Source organism: Lemur catta, chromosome 7 (genome assembly GCF_020740605.2).
Source record: "Lemur catta isolate mLemCat1 chromosome 7, mLemCat1.pri, whole genome shotgun sequence".
NCBI classification, from domain to species: Eukaryota; Metazoa; Chordata; class Mammalia; order Primates; family Lemuridae; genus Lemur; species Lemur catta.
The window spans coordinates 59,998,156-60,012,357 of NC_059134.1; the positions used below are offsets into that span (position 1 = coordinate 59,998,156).

Below are 14,202 nucleotides of genomic sequence, written 5' to 3' on the forward strand. Positions count from 1 at the left end.
ATGATTGTCAGAACTGCAGTTAGCTAGAGCAGCCAGCGGCCTGGTCCCCGGGCTGTGCAAGGGCTCCCCCTGCTGCCTCCGTCCCCATGGTTCTCGTCACACTTCGCTTGCCCTTCCAGTGGATAGGCAAGCTCCGTCAAGGGCCTCACCTCTGGGCGGCTTTCACCATCTACGCCTTCAGCCTGGTGTGGGAACTTTGCCCTGTCATTTCGGAGCCTTGTTTCCTCCCTTTCTTTCAGTTCTTGGACCTGGTTTCCCCCCCATGGTCCTCTCTCACTCTCACTCTGGCTATGTTTTCCAGGCCTCCTGAGATTTTATAGTTGAGCCATTCCAGGTGCTTTAATGTAGCTTCCCATTCACCTGTGCCACCTCCATCTCCTCTTGGCCCCCTTCCCACAGAACTTTTTCCTATTTGCAAAAAGGATGGCAGAGTGCCATCTTTTCCAGAACTGCATGCCTCAAGTCCCCGCTGCTCAGCCGCCACACAGTTCCATCTGGATAGATGGTGTCCTGGTAGCTTCTCACCTGCCTCTGGGATCTGATCTGGTTCTCGCCCAGACCCTGCTTAGACGGAGCCCCGAAGGAAGGGGAGGTAGTATGTAATGCAGTAGCAAGGAGGCAGATTGCTGAGTACGCTGGTCCTAATACTTGCTCTTTTTCCAGCCATGGCACTGAAGAGGGGCAGCAGATCCTGCAGCAGCCGGTGCCAGCAAGACTGGACTTTGTGTGCAGTTTTCTGCAGAGTAAGCACCTTTTTTATCTAGTGGGGAAGAAGCTGCTTCCTCAACTTGTGGGACTTGGGAGTCCAGAGGAATCAGTTCATGAGTGCCTGAAGGCGAAAAGGTTCAAGGCTCCCTACTCTTTAGCACAGAGACAGATACAGCTGGGGCAGCTTCCCCAGGGCTGTGATGCCTCCATTAGTTGCTGTAAGAAGAGTGTCCCTCAGTTCCAGAGCCCACCTCAGAGATCCCGGTAGAGCCAGAGGGTCACTTTTTTGGGACTTAGCGCCTTGGACTCCTGTCCCTCCCAGTTTGAGAGGGCAGAAGAGAGGGAAAGATTCATGTCACCACAGATAACTCTGAATTAATTGCTTAGGTGACAGGTATAGGGGCAGAGGCAGATTGAGATCTTGACCCTTCTCACTGCTTGTGTGACCTTTCTGGACATGGGTTTCCTGGGTTTAATATGGAGATAATAATAATTGCTCTCAGGCTGGTGGGTGGAATAAATAAGAATACACACAAAGCTTCTAACACAGTGCTTGTCAGCTCCTCTGCCCTTGTCCAGCCTTGGACCACAGAGTCCTCGTCTTTGACATGGGAGCTATCTGCCATTTCCACCTTAAGAGAATTATAGGAAAGGTGAGACTGTGTTTAGATAGAGCAAGGTGTTAGTAACTGAGCCCAGACCCTGTGGCAGCATATGAACCAGATGTGCCCAGTCATCCTCTTCTGACTCAGCTGCAGGCTTCCTCTCTGACCTTGGTTGAAACAGGACTCTGGAATGACCTGGAATCTCTGGGCTCCTTCTCTGTGGTGCTAAGTGGAAGTTGGTGAGTGGGTGGGAGAGTGCAGTGCCATGACCCAGAGTTGTTGTGAATTCCCAGCCTGATTTCTTCTGATACTGTCCCCGTAGCCCTTGGACTGACCCACGATCAAACTGACTTCACATGGAAAAGTGTCAGTCAGGGGAGAGAGGACATAGGAATAAAGAGCCTTACATCTATCTCATAGCCCCATCAGAGATAGCCATTCTGCTTCTCAGATTCAAGTGTCCTGCGGTCTCAGGTTCCCAGGAAGTTCACCCTGCTTTCTACATTGTTATTGCAGAAAATCGAAAACATCCCTCTTCTCCAGAATGCCTGGTGTCTGTGCAGAAGGTGATGGAGGGGTCAGAGGTGGAACTGGCCAAGGTACCTGTGAAATACCAGACTGGGGGGTGGGTGTGAGGGCAGTACCTGAGGGACCTGCAGGGCCTTCTCTTAACCCAAGGGGAGGTGTCAGGGGCTCTGGGAGGTTGGAGGTAGGACTGGGCTGCCACTTGTCCTAATTAGGCAGAGGCTAATTTAGCCCAAGGATTCTAGGAGTCCACAATCTTATGACAAAGAGATCAAAAGACAAACAGTGGTTTACTAGACCATTACTGTGGGACTCTGTGGAGACCTGGCAGGAATAAGGCTTACCCAGCAATCAGCATATTTTTCTGTCTAGCTCAGTCTGCTTCATTCCCTCTGCTGTTTGTGGTTTCTGGACTATAAAGGGTGCCTTTAGCTTCACACCCAGGGTTCCATGAGTCCAAGAATTTAGCCAGGCAGGAATCTTGGCACCTGGCTTTTTGCACAGCATAAATTTTATCCTCAATAAAAAACAACAAAAAGTTTCCTGGGGCTGTTAAGGATGGTGGCCTGGGGCTGCTGAATTCGAGGAGTTTTAGAACAGTCTCCAGAACAGCTCAGAGTTCCCAGAATAACCCAGAATGGGGTCATTGAAAAGAGAGACAGCCTCACTCAGTGACCACCTCTTGTTTGGCTTCTAGATGACCATGCTGCTCTTATATCACTCTACCATGAGCTCCAAAAGTCCTAGGGACTGGGAACAATTTGAATATAAGATTCAGGTAAGCCCTTGTGCCTCCACCCCACCTAGTGGGCCTAGCCTGTGCTTCAGCTCACCCCATTTGTCTTTCTTTACATAGTGTATCTTGTTCTTTTTAAAAATATGGTTATAGTAATTATAGCCATTCATTATAGAAAATCTGGAAAATACTGAAAAGCATAAAGAAGGAAATAAGAGTTGCCAATAATTTCATTCCCAGAGATAATTGCTAACTATTTAAAGGATATACTTCCAAGTCCTTTCTTATGTGTATATATTTAATTGTAGTATGTGCTTGGATAATACAGAGAAATTATTCTCTATTCATATATACATGTGTACGTGTGTGTTTTATACAAAACTGTCACTCCATTTATCTCCTCTTTTCTTCTAGAAGGGTCATCTGGAAGAGGCCAACATAGTTATATATAAAAGCTTTCTGACCAAATTGTTTTCCTTACCCATTTACTTTTCTTGTGGTCAGGAGTAAAGTCAGTTAGGAACTCTGACCTGGGTGTGTCTTTAGGGGAGGCAGAAGGGAAGGGGGAAAGTGGGATGAACGTGTCTCTAGTTGAATGTTGTTGGCTTGGCCGTGGGCTTCAGCCTCCGGGCCTGAGAGGGGGATGGGATCCAGCAGGCTCCCGGGACTCAGGAGAATGGGGACCGGTGCTGCCAGCGTGGAGCTCCTGGCAGCCATCCTTCCAGAGGCCTGTTTAGCACCTAAGCGATGCTCTTTTTCTCTTTTTGTCACCCAGGCTGAGTTAGCTGCCATTCTTAAATTTGTACTGGATCATGAGGATGGGCTAAACCTCAATGAGGACCTAGAGAACTTCTTGCAGAAGGGTGAGTAAGGACATATTCCCAGGGATCCCCACATCTCTGAATTGGGGACTGCTAGGACCCTGAGTCGTCCCAGCAGTGGGAGTTTGTTTCTGTCCCCAGCATAAAGCACAGAGTTGGTGCTTAGGAAAAGTGTGTGTAATGGAGTAGGTCGATTTCTGGGCCATGCTATCATCATCTAGTTCCTACAGAGTTCCTCCTTGCTGCCAGGATATTTATAAGTGGTCCTGTCTGCTCTTAGTTTTTCCTTGATCACCTCCCTGATATACGCTTTTTTTTTTTTGAGGGTCTCACTCTCTTGCCCAGGCTGGAATGTAGTGGCGTCATCATAGCTTACTGTAACCTCAAACTCCTAAGCTCAAGTGATCTGCCTGTCTCAGCCTCCTAAGTAGCTAGCACTACAGGTGCACACCACTATGCCTGGATAATTTTTTTATTTTTTTCTTTCTTTTGAGACAGAGTCTCACTCTGTTGCCCAGGCTAGAGTGCCATGGCGTCAGCCTAGCTCATAGCAACCTCAAACTCCTGGGCTCAAACGATCCTCCTGCCTCAGCCTCCCAAGTAGCTGGGACTACAGGCATGCGCCACCATGCCTGGCTAATTTTTTCTATATATATTTTTAGTTGTCCATATGATTTCTTTCTATTTTTAGTAAAGACGGGATCTCGCTCTTGCTCAGGCTGCTCTCGAACTCCTGACCTCGAGAGATCCACCCGCCTCGGCCTCCCAGAGTGCTAGGATTACAGGCGTGAGCCACCGCGCCCAGCCTCTTTTTTATTTTTTAAATAAAAACTATTCTAGGCTTAGAACCTGAAAACACAGTCTTTTTAAAAAAGGGGGTTTTTCCTTCATAAAGGCAAAAAAATGCAGATACATGAACCGGTAAATATGACAAGGAATCCAATGTCTTAACTGGCAGTGCAACAGAGTGATCATTCTGCCAGTCTCCTGATGAAGAGGTCGGCTAATGATGACAGGAATGTAAGACGTAGGTTTAGGCAGTTCTCCTGTAGCCAATGAATTAGATGTTCCTAGTGAGACCTTCAGGTGGAGATGTTGAAATGTGGGTCCAGAATGCAGGAGAGGGCCCTGGGTTTAGAAGTCAGTGTATGGATGGCTACTGAGGCTGTGGGCACCACGGGCAGAGCAAGGAGGCCCCGTCAGAATCTGGGGAGCTTAGAGGGTGGGTGGAGGTGGGAGGAACAGATGGGGGAGACTATCAGTGGGAGATTAGAGGAGAGTCCTGCACAAGTGGTCATGGGAACCAAGGGAAGAGAAGGTTTGAGAAAGAGGGCATGTTGGTGGTGTGAGGTATCAGTATGGAAGAGTCCTACAAGGAGGCCAGTGGCTCTGATGTGAGAAGTCACTGGGGACTATGAGGAGAGCCTGCTCAGGGCTCCCAAGCTGTCTCTGCAGTGTTGGCTTGAGGGAAAAGCTTGGGCACGTGGTCCAGTTTCTGAGCATGGAGGACACCCTCCCTCCACTGCGCTGTCTGAGCCCTGATGCCCTGTGGAAATGGAAGCCCCGCACTTGATTTTGATTAGGGACACTGACCTCTGGATAACCCAGACACCAGGTTTCAGGTTCTGCCCAGTCCCTCCCTCTGTAGTTTACGTATAAGTGTCCGTAGATTCACACCCACTAAGGTGAGTTCTCAAATTGTGTAAAGATGCAAGTCTGTTCACCGTCTTACTAACCTTTCTTGGTTTGTCTTCTTATCCCTAGCTCCTATTCCTTCTACCTGCTTCTCTGAAGAGCTCTCCCCACCTAGCCACCAGGCCAAGAGGGAGGTTCATTTCCTAGAGCTACAGAAGGTTGCCTCCTCTTCCAGTGGGAACAAGTATGTCCTGGGCCTCTGGTCCTGGGATGGGGCCTCAGCATCCATGCAGTCCTCACATCCCTGCATTCTAGAGGCTAAGCCATTGACCAGAGATGTGTATCATCACAGAGTGCTTGGAGTATCCTACAGATCTGGGGTTTCCTCACCTGACCCCAGTACTAATTGAGGAAACTGGTTGGGGTCTGTCATGGGCCGAAGGCCTCCCTGTTTATGGAATACCCTTTCTCAGCAAATCCCCTTCTCTCAGGGCATCTCTGCAGAGGCAAGGAGAACACATCACTTTTTTTTTTTTTTTTTGCCCCAACAAAGAAATTAAGGCGTGAAAGAGGGAGAAGAAACATTTTCTCCAGGTCATGTCATGAGGCATGAAGTAGCACTGCAAAGAGAACCCAGGTGCATGGGCCTCCCAGCCAGTGCGCACGTCCATAGACCCCTGCACCCCCTTCCCTGCCCTTTGCTGGTCGCTTCAGATCTTAGGTTCTTACCATGGCATCTGGGCCATCTCCTTCCTCAGCTTCCTCTCAGGCTCTCCAGCCTCACCCATGGGTGACATCCTGCAGACCCCACAGTTCCAGATGAGACGGCTGAAGAAGCAGCTTGCAGATGAGAGAAACAACCGGGATGAGCTGGAGCTGGAGCTGGCTGAGAACCGCAAGCTCCTCACTGAGAAGGGTGGGTGCCCGGGACAGCGGCAGATGTGTGTGAATGGATTTGCCTGCGGGATGTCCCGTTACCCTCCCATGTTGTCCCCTCTACTGGCCCTGGAGCTTAGAGCTCAGGCCTGGGCCTAAGGTCAGGCCTCTTGGAAGCTGGGTTCTGTCCTTACCCCATCCTCCTTTTCCCTCCGTTGGGTACCACATGCCTCGCCCACCCTCTCCCTCCCCCATAGTTCCGTGCTGACTCTCCTTCCCCCTCCCCCGCTCCGGACCAGATGCACAGATGGCCGTGATGCAGCAGCGCATTGACCGCCTGGCCCTGCTGAATGAGAAGCAGGCGGCCAGCCCACTGGAGCCCAGGGAGCTCGAGGAGCTACGGGGCAAGAATGAGAGGTAGAGCCCTGCTTTCCCTCCCAGCCCCTTCCTGCACCCAGTTCGGGGCCCACACTCTCTTCTCACTGTGCCTCTCCCTCACAGCCTCACCATGCGGCTGCATGAGACCCTGAAGCAGTGCCAGGACCTGAAGACAGAGAAGAGCCAGATGGATCGCAAGATTAACCAGCTTTCTGAGGAGAATGGAGACCTCTCCTTTAAGGTGAGTGGTGGGGTCTTGGGCTACACATGGAGGCCCCTCAGGGCTGAGGTGGCCTGGAAGTCTCCCCGAGGTTGAGAAGAGTGTCCCAGCACCGTCTTATGCTTCAGTCTCCAAAGACCTGCATACTTTACCCCTTTCCTTATCCCACAGTTGGCTGCTGCTGGGGTACTGGGTTGTGGCCCTAAATTTTGATCTGTAGTCCTGAATTTGGGGTGGGATTATTGTGATTGGCTTGGGGAGGGTTGGCAGGGTAATTGGAGGCAACTCGTCCCTGGGGTTCGGGGAGCAGACGGCAGTGGTGGTGCCAGCTCTGACCCTGGGTGATGGGGATCCGCGCTTGTCTGTCTCAGCTGCGGGAGTTTGCCAGTCACCTGCAGCAACTCCAGGGTGCCCTCAATGAACTGACAGAGGAGCACAGCAAGGCCACTCGGGAGTGGGCAGAGAAGCAGGCCCAGCTGGAGAAGGAGCTCAGCACAGCCCTGCAGGACAAGGTAAACTTCTGCCGGAGCATCAGGGCCCCCCCTCTTGACCACACACGCAAAGCTGAGCTCAGCGTACCACTCTGCTCTTCCAGGCCTTTGGGAATTAGGCTTACTTCTTTTTAGGGTTTAGTACAGCACTGTAATGGAAAGTGTGGCATAAAGCCCAGTGCACCTGTGAATGTGTCTCTGCTGTTTACACAGTGTGGATCTTGGACAAGTCGGTCAGTCTCGCTCTCTAAGCATCCTTCCCCTAAAATGGGAATGATAACGAGTAGCTGCCTCATCAGCTATTGTGAGATAATGTATATAAAGCACTTAACACATTGTGTGGTGTAAAAGTAAGCTCTCGGTGAACTAGTTGCTATTGTTATTGTTGCCATTAATAAGAACCCAACTCTGCCACTTATTAATAACCATTTAGTCCTTGAGCAAGGCCCTTAGCATCTGGGCTTCAGGTGCCTGCTCGGTAAAAGGGATAGTAATAGCTACCTCCCACATTGGTAGGTGAATTAGAAACTCAAGAGATGCCCCAGCACAGCCTGTGGTGGGTGCTTAGTGAACAGGGGTGGAAGTTCGCGGGGGGCTGAGGGTGCTGCAGCGGCTGCTGTTGCAGCTGGTGTGGATGCCCAGGGGATATTTTTAAGCTGATGCTTGTTTGGATAATCTGGGAGTCAAGACTTGTCTGAGGAAGGGTGTATTTCCTCAGACGAGGAAATTTGAAGTAAACCCAGCATGGAGAAGAAGTAGGCAGTTCACATAATGACTCAATTCAGCCCTCGAACAAGGGCCAGGAAGCCTTCAGTCTCAGGTCTGTGGTTTTTGAGAGACTTTTTCTAAGCCAGGGCCAAAGGAAATCTTGGTAACAAGATGGTAGGGTCACATGTTTTGTTGATGTTCCTGAGGGCCTATGGGGTAATATGGTGCCTGTTCTGTCTGGTCACACAAGTCTCTTATTTACTCTCAGAAATGCCTTGAAGAGAAGAATGAAATCCTTCAGGGAAAACTTTCACAGCTGGAAGAGCATTTGGCCCAGCTACAGGAGAACCCGCCCCAGGAGAAGGGCGAGGTGCTGGGTGACATCTTGCAGGTAGGAATACACAGGAGCAGCCAGCAAGGCCTGTGAGCTGGAGCTGGTGTGGACCCGTGTTCAGCACACTCGGGTTCCTGGCGTTCCTCGGTTCCCAGAGGGGCACAGTGTCTGAGGAGTCCCGCTGATCCATGTTATCTCTTTGTCCCACCAGCTGGAAACCCTGAAGCAAGAGGCAGCCACTCTTGCTGCGAATAACACCCAGCTCCAAGCCAGGGTGGAGACGCTGGAGACCGAGCGGGGCCAGCAGGAAGCCAAGCTGCTCGCCAAACAGAGCCACTTTGAGGAAGAAAAGCAGCAGCTGGCTAGCCTGGTCGCCGACCTGCAGAGCTCAGTCTCTAACCTCAGCCAGGCCAAGGAAGAGCTGGAGCAGACCTCCCAGGCTCAGGGGGCCCGGCTGACTGCCCAGGTGGCCTCCCTGACCTCTGAGCTCACCACACTCAATGCCACCCTCCAGCAGCAGGATCAGGAACTGGCCGGCCTGAAGCAGCAGGCCAAAAAGGAGCAGGCCCACTTGGCACAGGCCCTGCAACAGCAAGAACAGGCCTCCCAGGGCCTCCGCCAGCAGGTGGAGCAGCTGAGCAGCAGCCTGAAGCAGAAGGAGCAGCAGCTGAAGGAAGCAGCCAAGGAGCAGGAGGCCACCAGGCGGGACCATGCCCAGCAACTGGCCACTGCTGCTGCGGAGCTAGAGGCCTCCTTGAAGGAGCGAGATGCAGCTCGCCAGAAGCTGGAGGCCCTGGAGAAGGAGAAAGCCGCCAAGCTAGAGATGCTGCAGCAGCAACTTCAGGCTGCTCATGAAGCCCGAGACAGTGCCCGGACTTTAATGACACACGCCCAGCGGGAGAAGGTAGAGCTGAGCCGGAAGGTGCTGGAACTCCAGACCCATTTTGAGGCAGCCCACCAGGAGCATCGTGACGCCCAGGCCCAGGTGGCAGAGCTAGGGGCCCTGCTGAGGTCTGAGCAGCAAAAAGCAGCCGAGATAGAAAGGGTGGCCCAGGAGAGGGACCACCTCCAAGAGCAGCTCCAGGTCCTCGAGGAGTCCTTGAAGGTTACCAAGCGCAGCCTTGAAGAGGCGAAGCGCAGCGCCACAGGTGCCTTGGAAGAGCAGCAACGTTGTATCTCTGAGCTGAAGGAAGAGACCCGAAGCCTCGGAAGCCTCGTGGAGCAGCATAAGCGGGAACGGAAGGAGCTAGAAGAAGAGAAGGCTGGGCGCAAGGGGCTGGAGGCTCGATTACAGCAGCTTGGGGAGACCCATCAGGCTGAGACTGATGCCCTGCGGCGGGAGCTGGCAGAGGCCGTAGCCTCCCAGCACAGGGCCGAGAGTGAATGTGAGCAGCTCGTCAAAGAGGTAGCCACCTGGCGCAAGCGCTATGAGGCTAGCCAGCAAGAGGAGAAGCAGTACGGTGCCATGTTCCAGGAACAGCTGATGACCCTCAAGGAGGAACATGAGAAGGCCCACCAGGAGCTGCAGGAGGCAAAGGAGAAGTTGGCAGGGATAGAGACCCAAAACGAGCTCCAGATAGCCCGGCAGCAGAACGAGCTGGCCCAGCTCCATGCCAACCTAGCCAAAGCCCTGCAGCAGGTCCAGGAGAAGGAGGTCAGGGCCCAGAAGCTCGCAGATGACCTTTCCACTCTGCAGGAGAAAATGGCTGCTACCAGCAAGGAGGTGGCCCGCCTAGAGGCCTTGGTGCGCAAGGCAGGTGAGCAGCAGGAAACAGCCTCCCAGGAGCTACTCAAGGAGTCCCCGAGGGCAGGAGACAGAGAGTCCGAGTGGCAGGAAGAGCAGCAGGGACGCCCGTTCTGCAGCACGCAGGCAGCGCTGCAGGCCATGGAGCGGGAGGCAGAGCAAATGGGCAGTGAGCTGGAGCGGCTGCGGGCCGCGCTGATGGAGAGCCAGGGGCAGCAGCAGGAGGAGCGTGGGCAGCAGGAGAGGGAGGTGGCGCGGCTGACCCAGGAGCGGGGCCGGGCCCAGGCCGATCTGGCCCTGGAGAAGGCAGCCAAAGCAGAGCTTGAGATGCGGCTGCAGAACGCCCTTAACGAGCAGCGAGTGGAGTTTGCTTCGCTGCAAGAGGCGCTGGCCCATGCCCTGACCGAAAAGGAGGGCAAGGAGCAGGAGCTGGCCAAGCTTCGTGGTCTGGAGGCAGCCCAGAAGGCAGAGCTGGGGGAGCTTCAGCAAACCGTGGAGCAACTGAAGCAACAACTGGCTAAGAAAGAGAAGGAGCCCCAGCAGTCTTCAGGGGTGACCAGCAGAGAAGATGCATCCAGCTCAGGAGCCCAGTCTGCGGCTGCTGGCAGGACAGAGCCGGCAGGCCCTGAGTTGGAGGCGCTGCGGGCAGAAGTGAGCAAGCTGGAGCAGCAGTGCCGGCAGCAGCAGGAGCAGGCCGACAGCCTGGAGCGCAGCCTCGAGTCTGAGCGGGCCTCCCGGGCCGAGAGGGACAGTGCTCTGGAGGCTCTGCGGGGCCAGTTAGAGGAGAAGGCCCAAGAGCTGGGGCACAGTCAGGGTACCTTAGCCTCTGCCCAAAGGGAGCTGGCCACACTTCACGCCAAGGCCCAAGACCATAGCAAGGCCGAGGATGAGTGGAAGGCCCAGGTGGCCCGGGCCCAGCAGGAGACTGAGAGAAAAAACAGCCTCATCAGCAGCTTGGAGGAGGAGGTGTCCATCCTCAACCGCCAGGTCCTGGAGAAAGAGGGAGAGAGCAAGGAGTTGAAGCGGCTGGTTATGGCCGAGTCAGAGAAGAGCCAGAAGCTGGAAGAGAGGCTGCGGCTGCTCCAGGCAGAGACAGCCAGCAACAGCGCCAGGGCTGCAGAACGCAGCTCCGCTCTGCGGGAGGAGGTGCAGAGCCTGCGGGAGGAGGCTGAGAAACAGCGGGTGGCTTCAGAGAACCTGCGGCAGGAGCTGGCTTCGCAGGCAGAGCGGGCGGAGGAGCTGGGCCAAGAATTGAAGGCGTGGCAGGAGAAGTTCTTCCAGAAGGAGCAAGCCCTCTCTGCCCTGCAGCTTGAGCACACCAGCACGCAGGCCCTGGTGAGTGAGCTGCTGCCAGCCAAGCACCTCTGCCAGCAGCTGCAGGCCGAGCAGGCAGCTGCTGAGAAACGCCACCGCGAGGAGCTGGAACAGAGCAAGCAGGCAGCTGGGGGGCTGCGGGCAGAGCTGATGCGGGCCCAGCGGGAACTTGGGGAGCTGGTGCCCCTGCGGCAGAAGGTGGCAGAGCAGGAGCGAGCGGCCCAGCAGCTGCGGGCAGAGAAGGCCAGCTATGCAGAGCAGCTGAGCATGCTGAAGAAGGCGCATGGCCTGCTGGCGGAGGAGAACCGGGGGCTGGGTGAGCGGGCCAACCTCGGCCGGCAGTTTCTGGAGGTGGAGCTGGACCAGGCCCGGGAGAAGTATGTCCAAGAGTTGGCAGCTGTGCGTGCTGATGCTGAGACCCGTCTGGCTGAGACGCAGCGCGAAGCACAGAGCACTGCCCGGGAGCTGGAGGTGATGACTGCCAAGTATGAGGGTGCCAAGGCCAAGGTCCTGGAGGAGAGGCAGCGGTTCCAGGAAGAGAGGCAGAAACTCACTGCCCAGGTGAGGTGCCTAGCTCAGCCACACCCCCGAAGATAGGGACCTGGGAGAGTGAGGACACTGTTCCTCTGTATTCCAGGGCTTCTGGCCCCCACTCTGCTTCCCTCATTCACTGGGTGGCAGAAAAGGAGAGGTTGCTGGTGGAATTCAAGTCTGTAGCCCCTGATGTCCTAAAGAAAGTGTCAGTGGCCTCCCCTTCCCTGAAGGCTCTGTCTCTAGAAAGTCAAGCTGTGAGGACCACCACCCCATTCCAGAAGCACACCTGCACTGGAGGCCCCAAGAGCAGTATAAGTCTAGCTGGCATTTTTTCTTTTTTGTTAATTTACTAGAAGTCTAATTCCTCTGATACTTTCTAACTTACCAGAAAGTATCAAAGCCTCAGTGAGGTGAGCCTGGTGACAGGGCTGGTGCCGCTTTGGGCCAATCTCACTGTCTCCATCGCTCCTCCCCCTGCACAGGTGGAGCAGCTAGAGGTATTTCAGAGAGAGCAGACTAAGCAGGTAATGCCTGGGGTCCTCGATAAATGCTGGCTGCTTAAGCGGTGACCAGTCTCGTGCATGAGCCCGGCTGCAGCTTGCCTCGCCAGCTCCCGTTGTGAACTGTTTGTGAAGGGGGCAGGGTCGAGCGTGGAGTCCAGGCCCAGTCTGCCCAGGAGTGCGGTGTGCTGGGCTCTCTCGGGCCCCGTCCCACCCGTCCCAGGTCGGCCTCTCCGCCCTCCTCTACCTTCTCTCCTCTGCCTGTTAGGGACAGGGGGTGGCACTAGCTTCATCTTTCCCATACTTGAACCAGTCAGTGACAGACCCGATCCTTGAGATTCCAGAACATCCCGAGCCCTGGGTCTAGTTAGAGATACTCAACTAAGAGGAACAGCAGAATTACCTGTGGGCCCTGTTAACACAGCACCCTTTTTTCCCCACACAGTATGGATTTACCAAAGCCATAAAGGTGATATACCAGGCAGCCCTCACAGGTTAGGGAGGCTGGGGGCTCCGGACACGCTCCCGTCACCCCCTGGAGCTTTAACCCTGAGCAGGGCATAAAGATGTCTGGAGCAGGAAGGCCAGGCTGAGAGGAGCAAAAGGGGTCTACACCAGACGGGGGCCACACAGTCGTGCTGCCTCTCTCACGGAGCTCTGCACTGGCGAGAGAGACATCAAGGCTCTAGAGCCGGTGTTCAGTGAGAGCACCCTTTCTCCACCATCCCCCTGCCCAGTTACCTCCTCTGGGGACCCTGAGATGAAGGGGACAATTAAACTGAATGGCAAACAGTTAGCAACGGAGCCCTTGCCTCCCGCGTTGCTGCTGGTCATGCTTGAACCCCTGGGGTGCCTGGAGGAGCCAGGGGCGCTTGTGGCTGTGCTGTTCCCTCCCTTCCTCCCTGTGCTCTTCCTCTGTGGGAGTGGGGTGGGCGTGGAGTACGTGTGCTGCCCCTGCTCTTGTCTTCCCGCAGTCCGTTGCCCCAGTGCTAACCGCAGCGGCCGCACACTAGCACCATCCCTAGTGGCCTGTGGAGATTGGGAAGAGGTCTGAGCATCCGTGGGCGTTTGCTTTGGTCATTCCTGGGAGGAGGGAAGGATGAGTGTTCACTGGGTGTGTCTGCTAGAGTTGCACATTAGGTTCCCTGTTCCTACCCCAACCTGGGAAGGTGGGGGTTCGGAGTAGTGACAGCAGCAGGGTAGTGGTGTGATAGCAGCTCCCCCGAGTTGATTCTGCTGGTTCTCGTGGCAGCAGGGGCCCAGCAGGCCTCTGTCTCTGCAGGCCAGGAGTGGAGGCGAATATGGGAGGTGGCCCTGGCAACATCTGCGTTGGGTCACCTCATTCAGGCCCTGCCAGCCAGCCTGGGCAGCAGTCTATTCCCTAATTGGAGGCCAGAGAAAGGGCCTGAGTTTCTTTTTCTAGGAACACTGGGGATACTGCTCTGGGAAGCCCCCTAATTTGCCTGGACATCCAGGGTAAGTCCTCCTGAGTTTTCTCTCCTCCTCTTCCATCCCCAGGTGGAAGAACTGAGTAAGAAGCTGGCTGACTGTGACCAAGCCAGCAAGGTGCAGCAGCAGAAGCTGAAGGTGGGACAGCTGGGGGGATGGGTCTGGCCTCTGGCTGCTCAGCGTGTGGATGCGGGAGGGAAGGTGCTCTCCAAGCCCTCAGGCCGTGGTGGGTGGGGGGCCAAGGAGGGGCCCCCTCAGGAGGCCTGCCTGTGGCTCAGGAGCTCCTACATGAGCCAGATTCTGGGAGCTCTTCAGGGAAGACCAGAGTGGGTCCCATCCCTCTAGACTGTCACTGTCCACTACAGCAGCCACTAGTCGTGTGTGATTATTTAAATTTAAATTAATTAAGATAAATTCAGTTCTTTAGTCACATTAGGCACATTCTCCTGCTCAGTAGCTACATGTGGCTGGTGGCTGTCATACTGGACAGTGCAGATACAGAACATTCCATTATCACAGAAAGTTCTGTTGGACAGTGTTGGTCTAGGTAGTTTAGGCTCAAGGGGCATTGAATATTACAGTGCAATTTAATAACAGTCTTAATGCTTTCAACTGTGTCACCTT

The 14,202-nt window shown here is 54.5% G+C and overlaps 1 protein-coding gene across 8 annotated transcripts in view; it reads left to right on the forward strand.

Moving 5' to 3' along the window:
• NUMA1 (nuclear mitotic apparatus protein 1) overlaps positions 1 to 14,202 on the forward strand; it is a 66,064-nt gene that overhangs the window by 44,257 nt on the left and 7,605 nt on the right. For 7 of the 8 annotated variants that reach the window (XM_045555564.1, XM_045555562.1, XM_045555561.1 and 4 more), the window contains exons 4-16: positions 664 to 743; positions 1,830 to 1,912; positions 2,536 to 2,616; positions 3,350 to 3,437; positions 5,160 to 5,274; positions 5,789 to 5,946; positions 6,206 to 6,323; positions 6,408 to 6,525; positions 6,876 to 7,016; positions 7,972 to 8,094; positions 8,249 to 11,656; positions 12,112 to 12,153; positions 13,648 to 13,716. In XM_045555564.1, coding sequence (XP_045411520.1) covers positions 664 to 743; positions 1,830 to 1,912; positions 2,536 to 2,616; positions 3,350 to 3,437; positions 5,160 to 5,274; positions 5,789 to 5,946; positions 6,206 to 6,323; positions 6,408 to 6,525; positions 6,876 to 7,016; positions 7,972 to 8,094; positions 8,249 to 11,656; positions 12,112 to 12,153; positions 13,648 to 13,716 — 4,624 coding nt within the window. The remainder of the gene's footprint in view (positions 1 to 663; positions 744 to 1,829; positions 1,913 to 2,535; positions 2,617 to 3,349; positions 3,438 to 5,159; positions 5,275 to 5,788; positions 5,947 to 6,205; positions 6,324 to 6,407; positions 6,526 to 6,875; positions 7,017 to 7,971; positions 8,095 to 8,248; positions 11,657 to 12,111; positions 12,154 to 13,647; positions 13,717 to 14,202) is intronic. The other variant, XM_045555566.1, reaches the window with a different exon arrangement.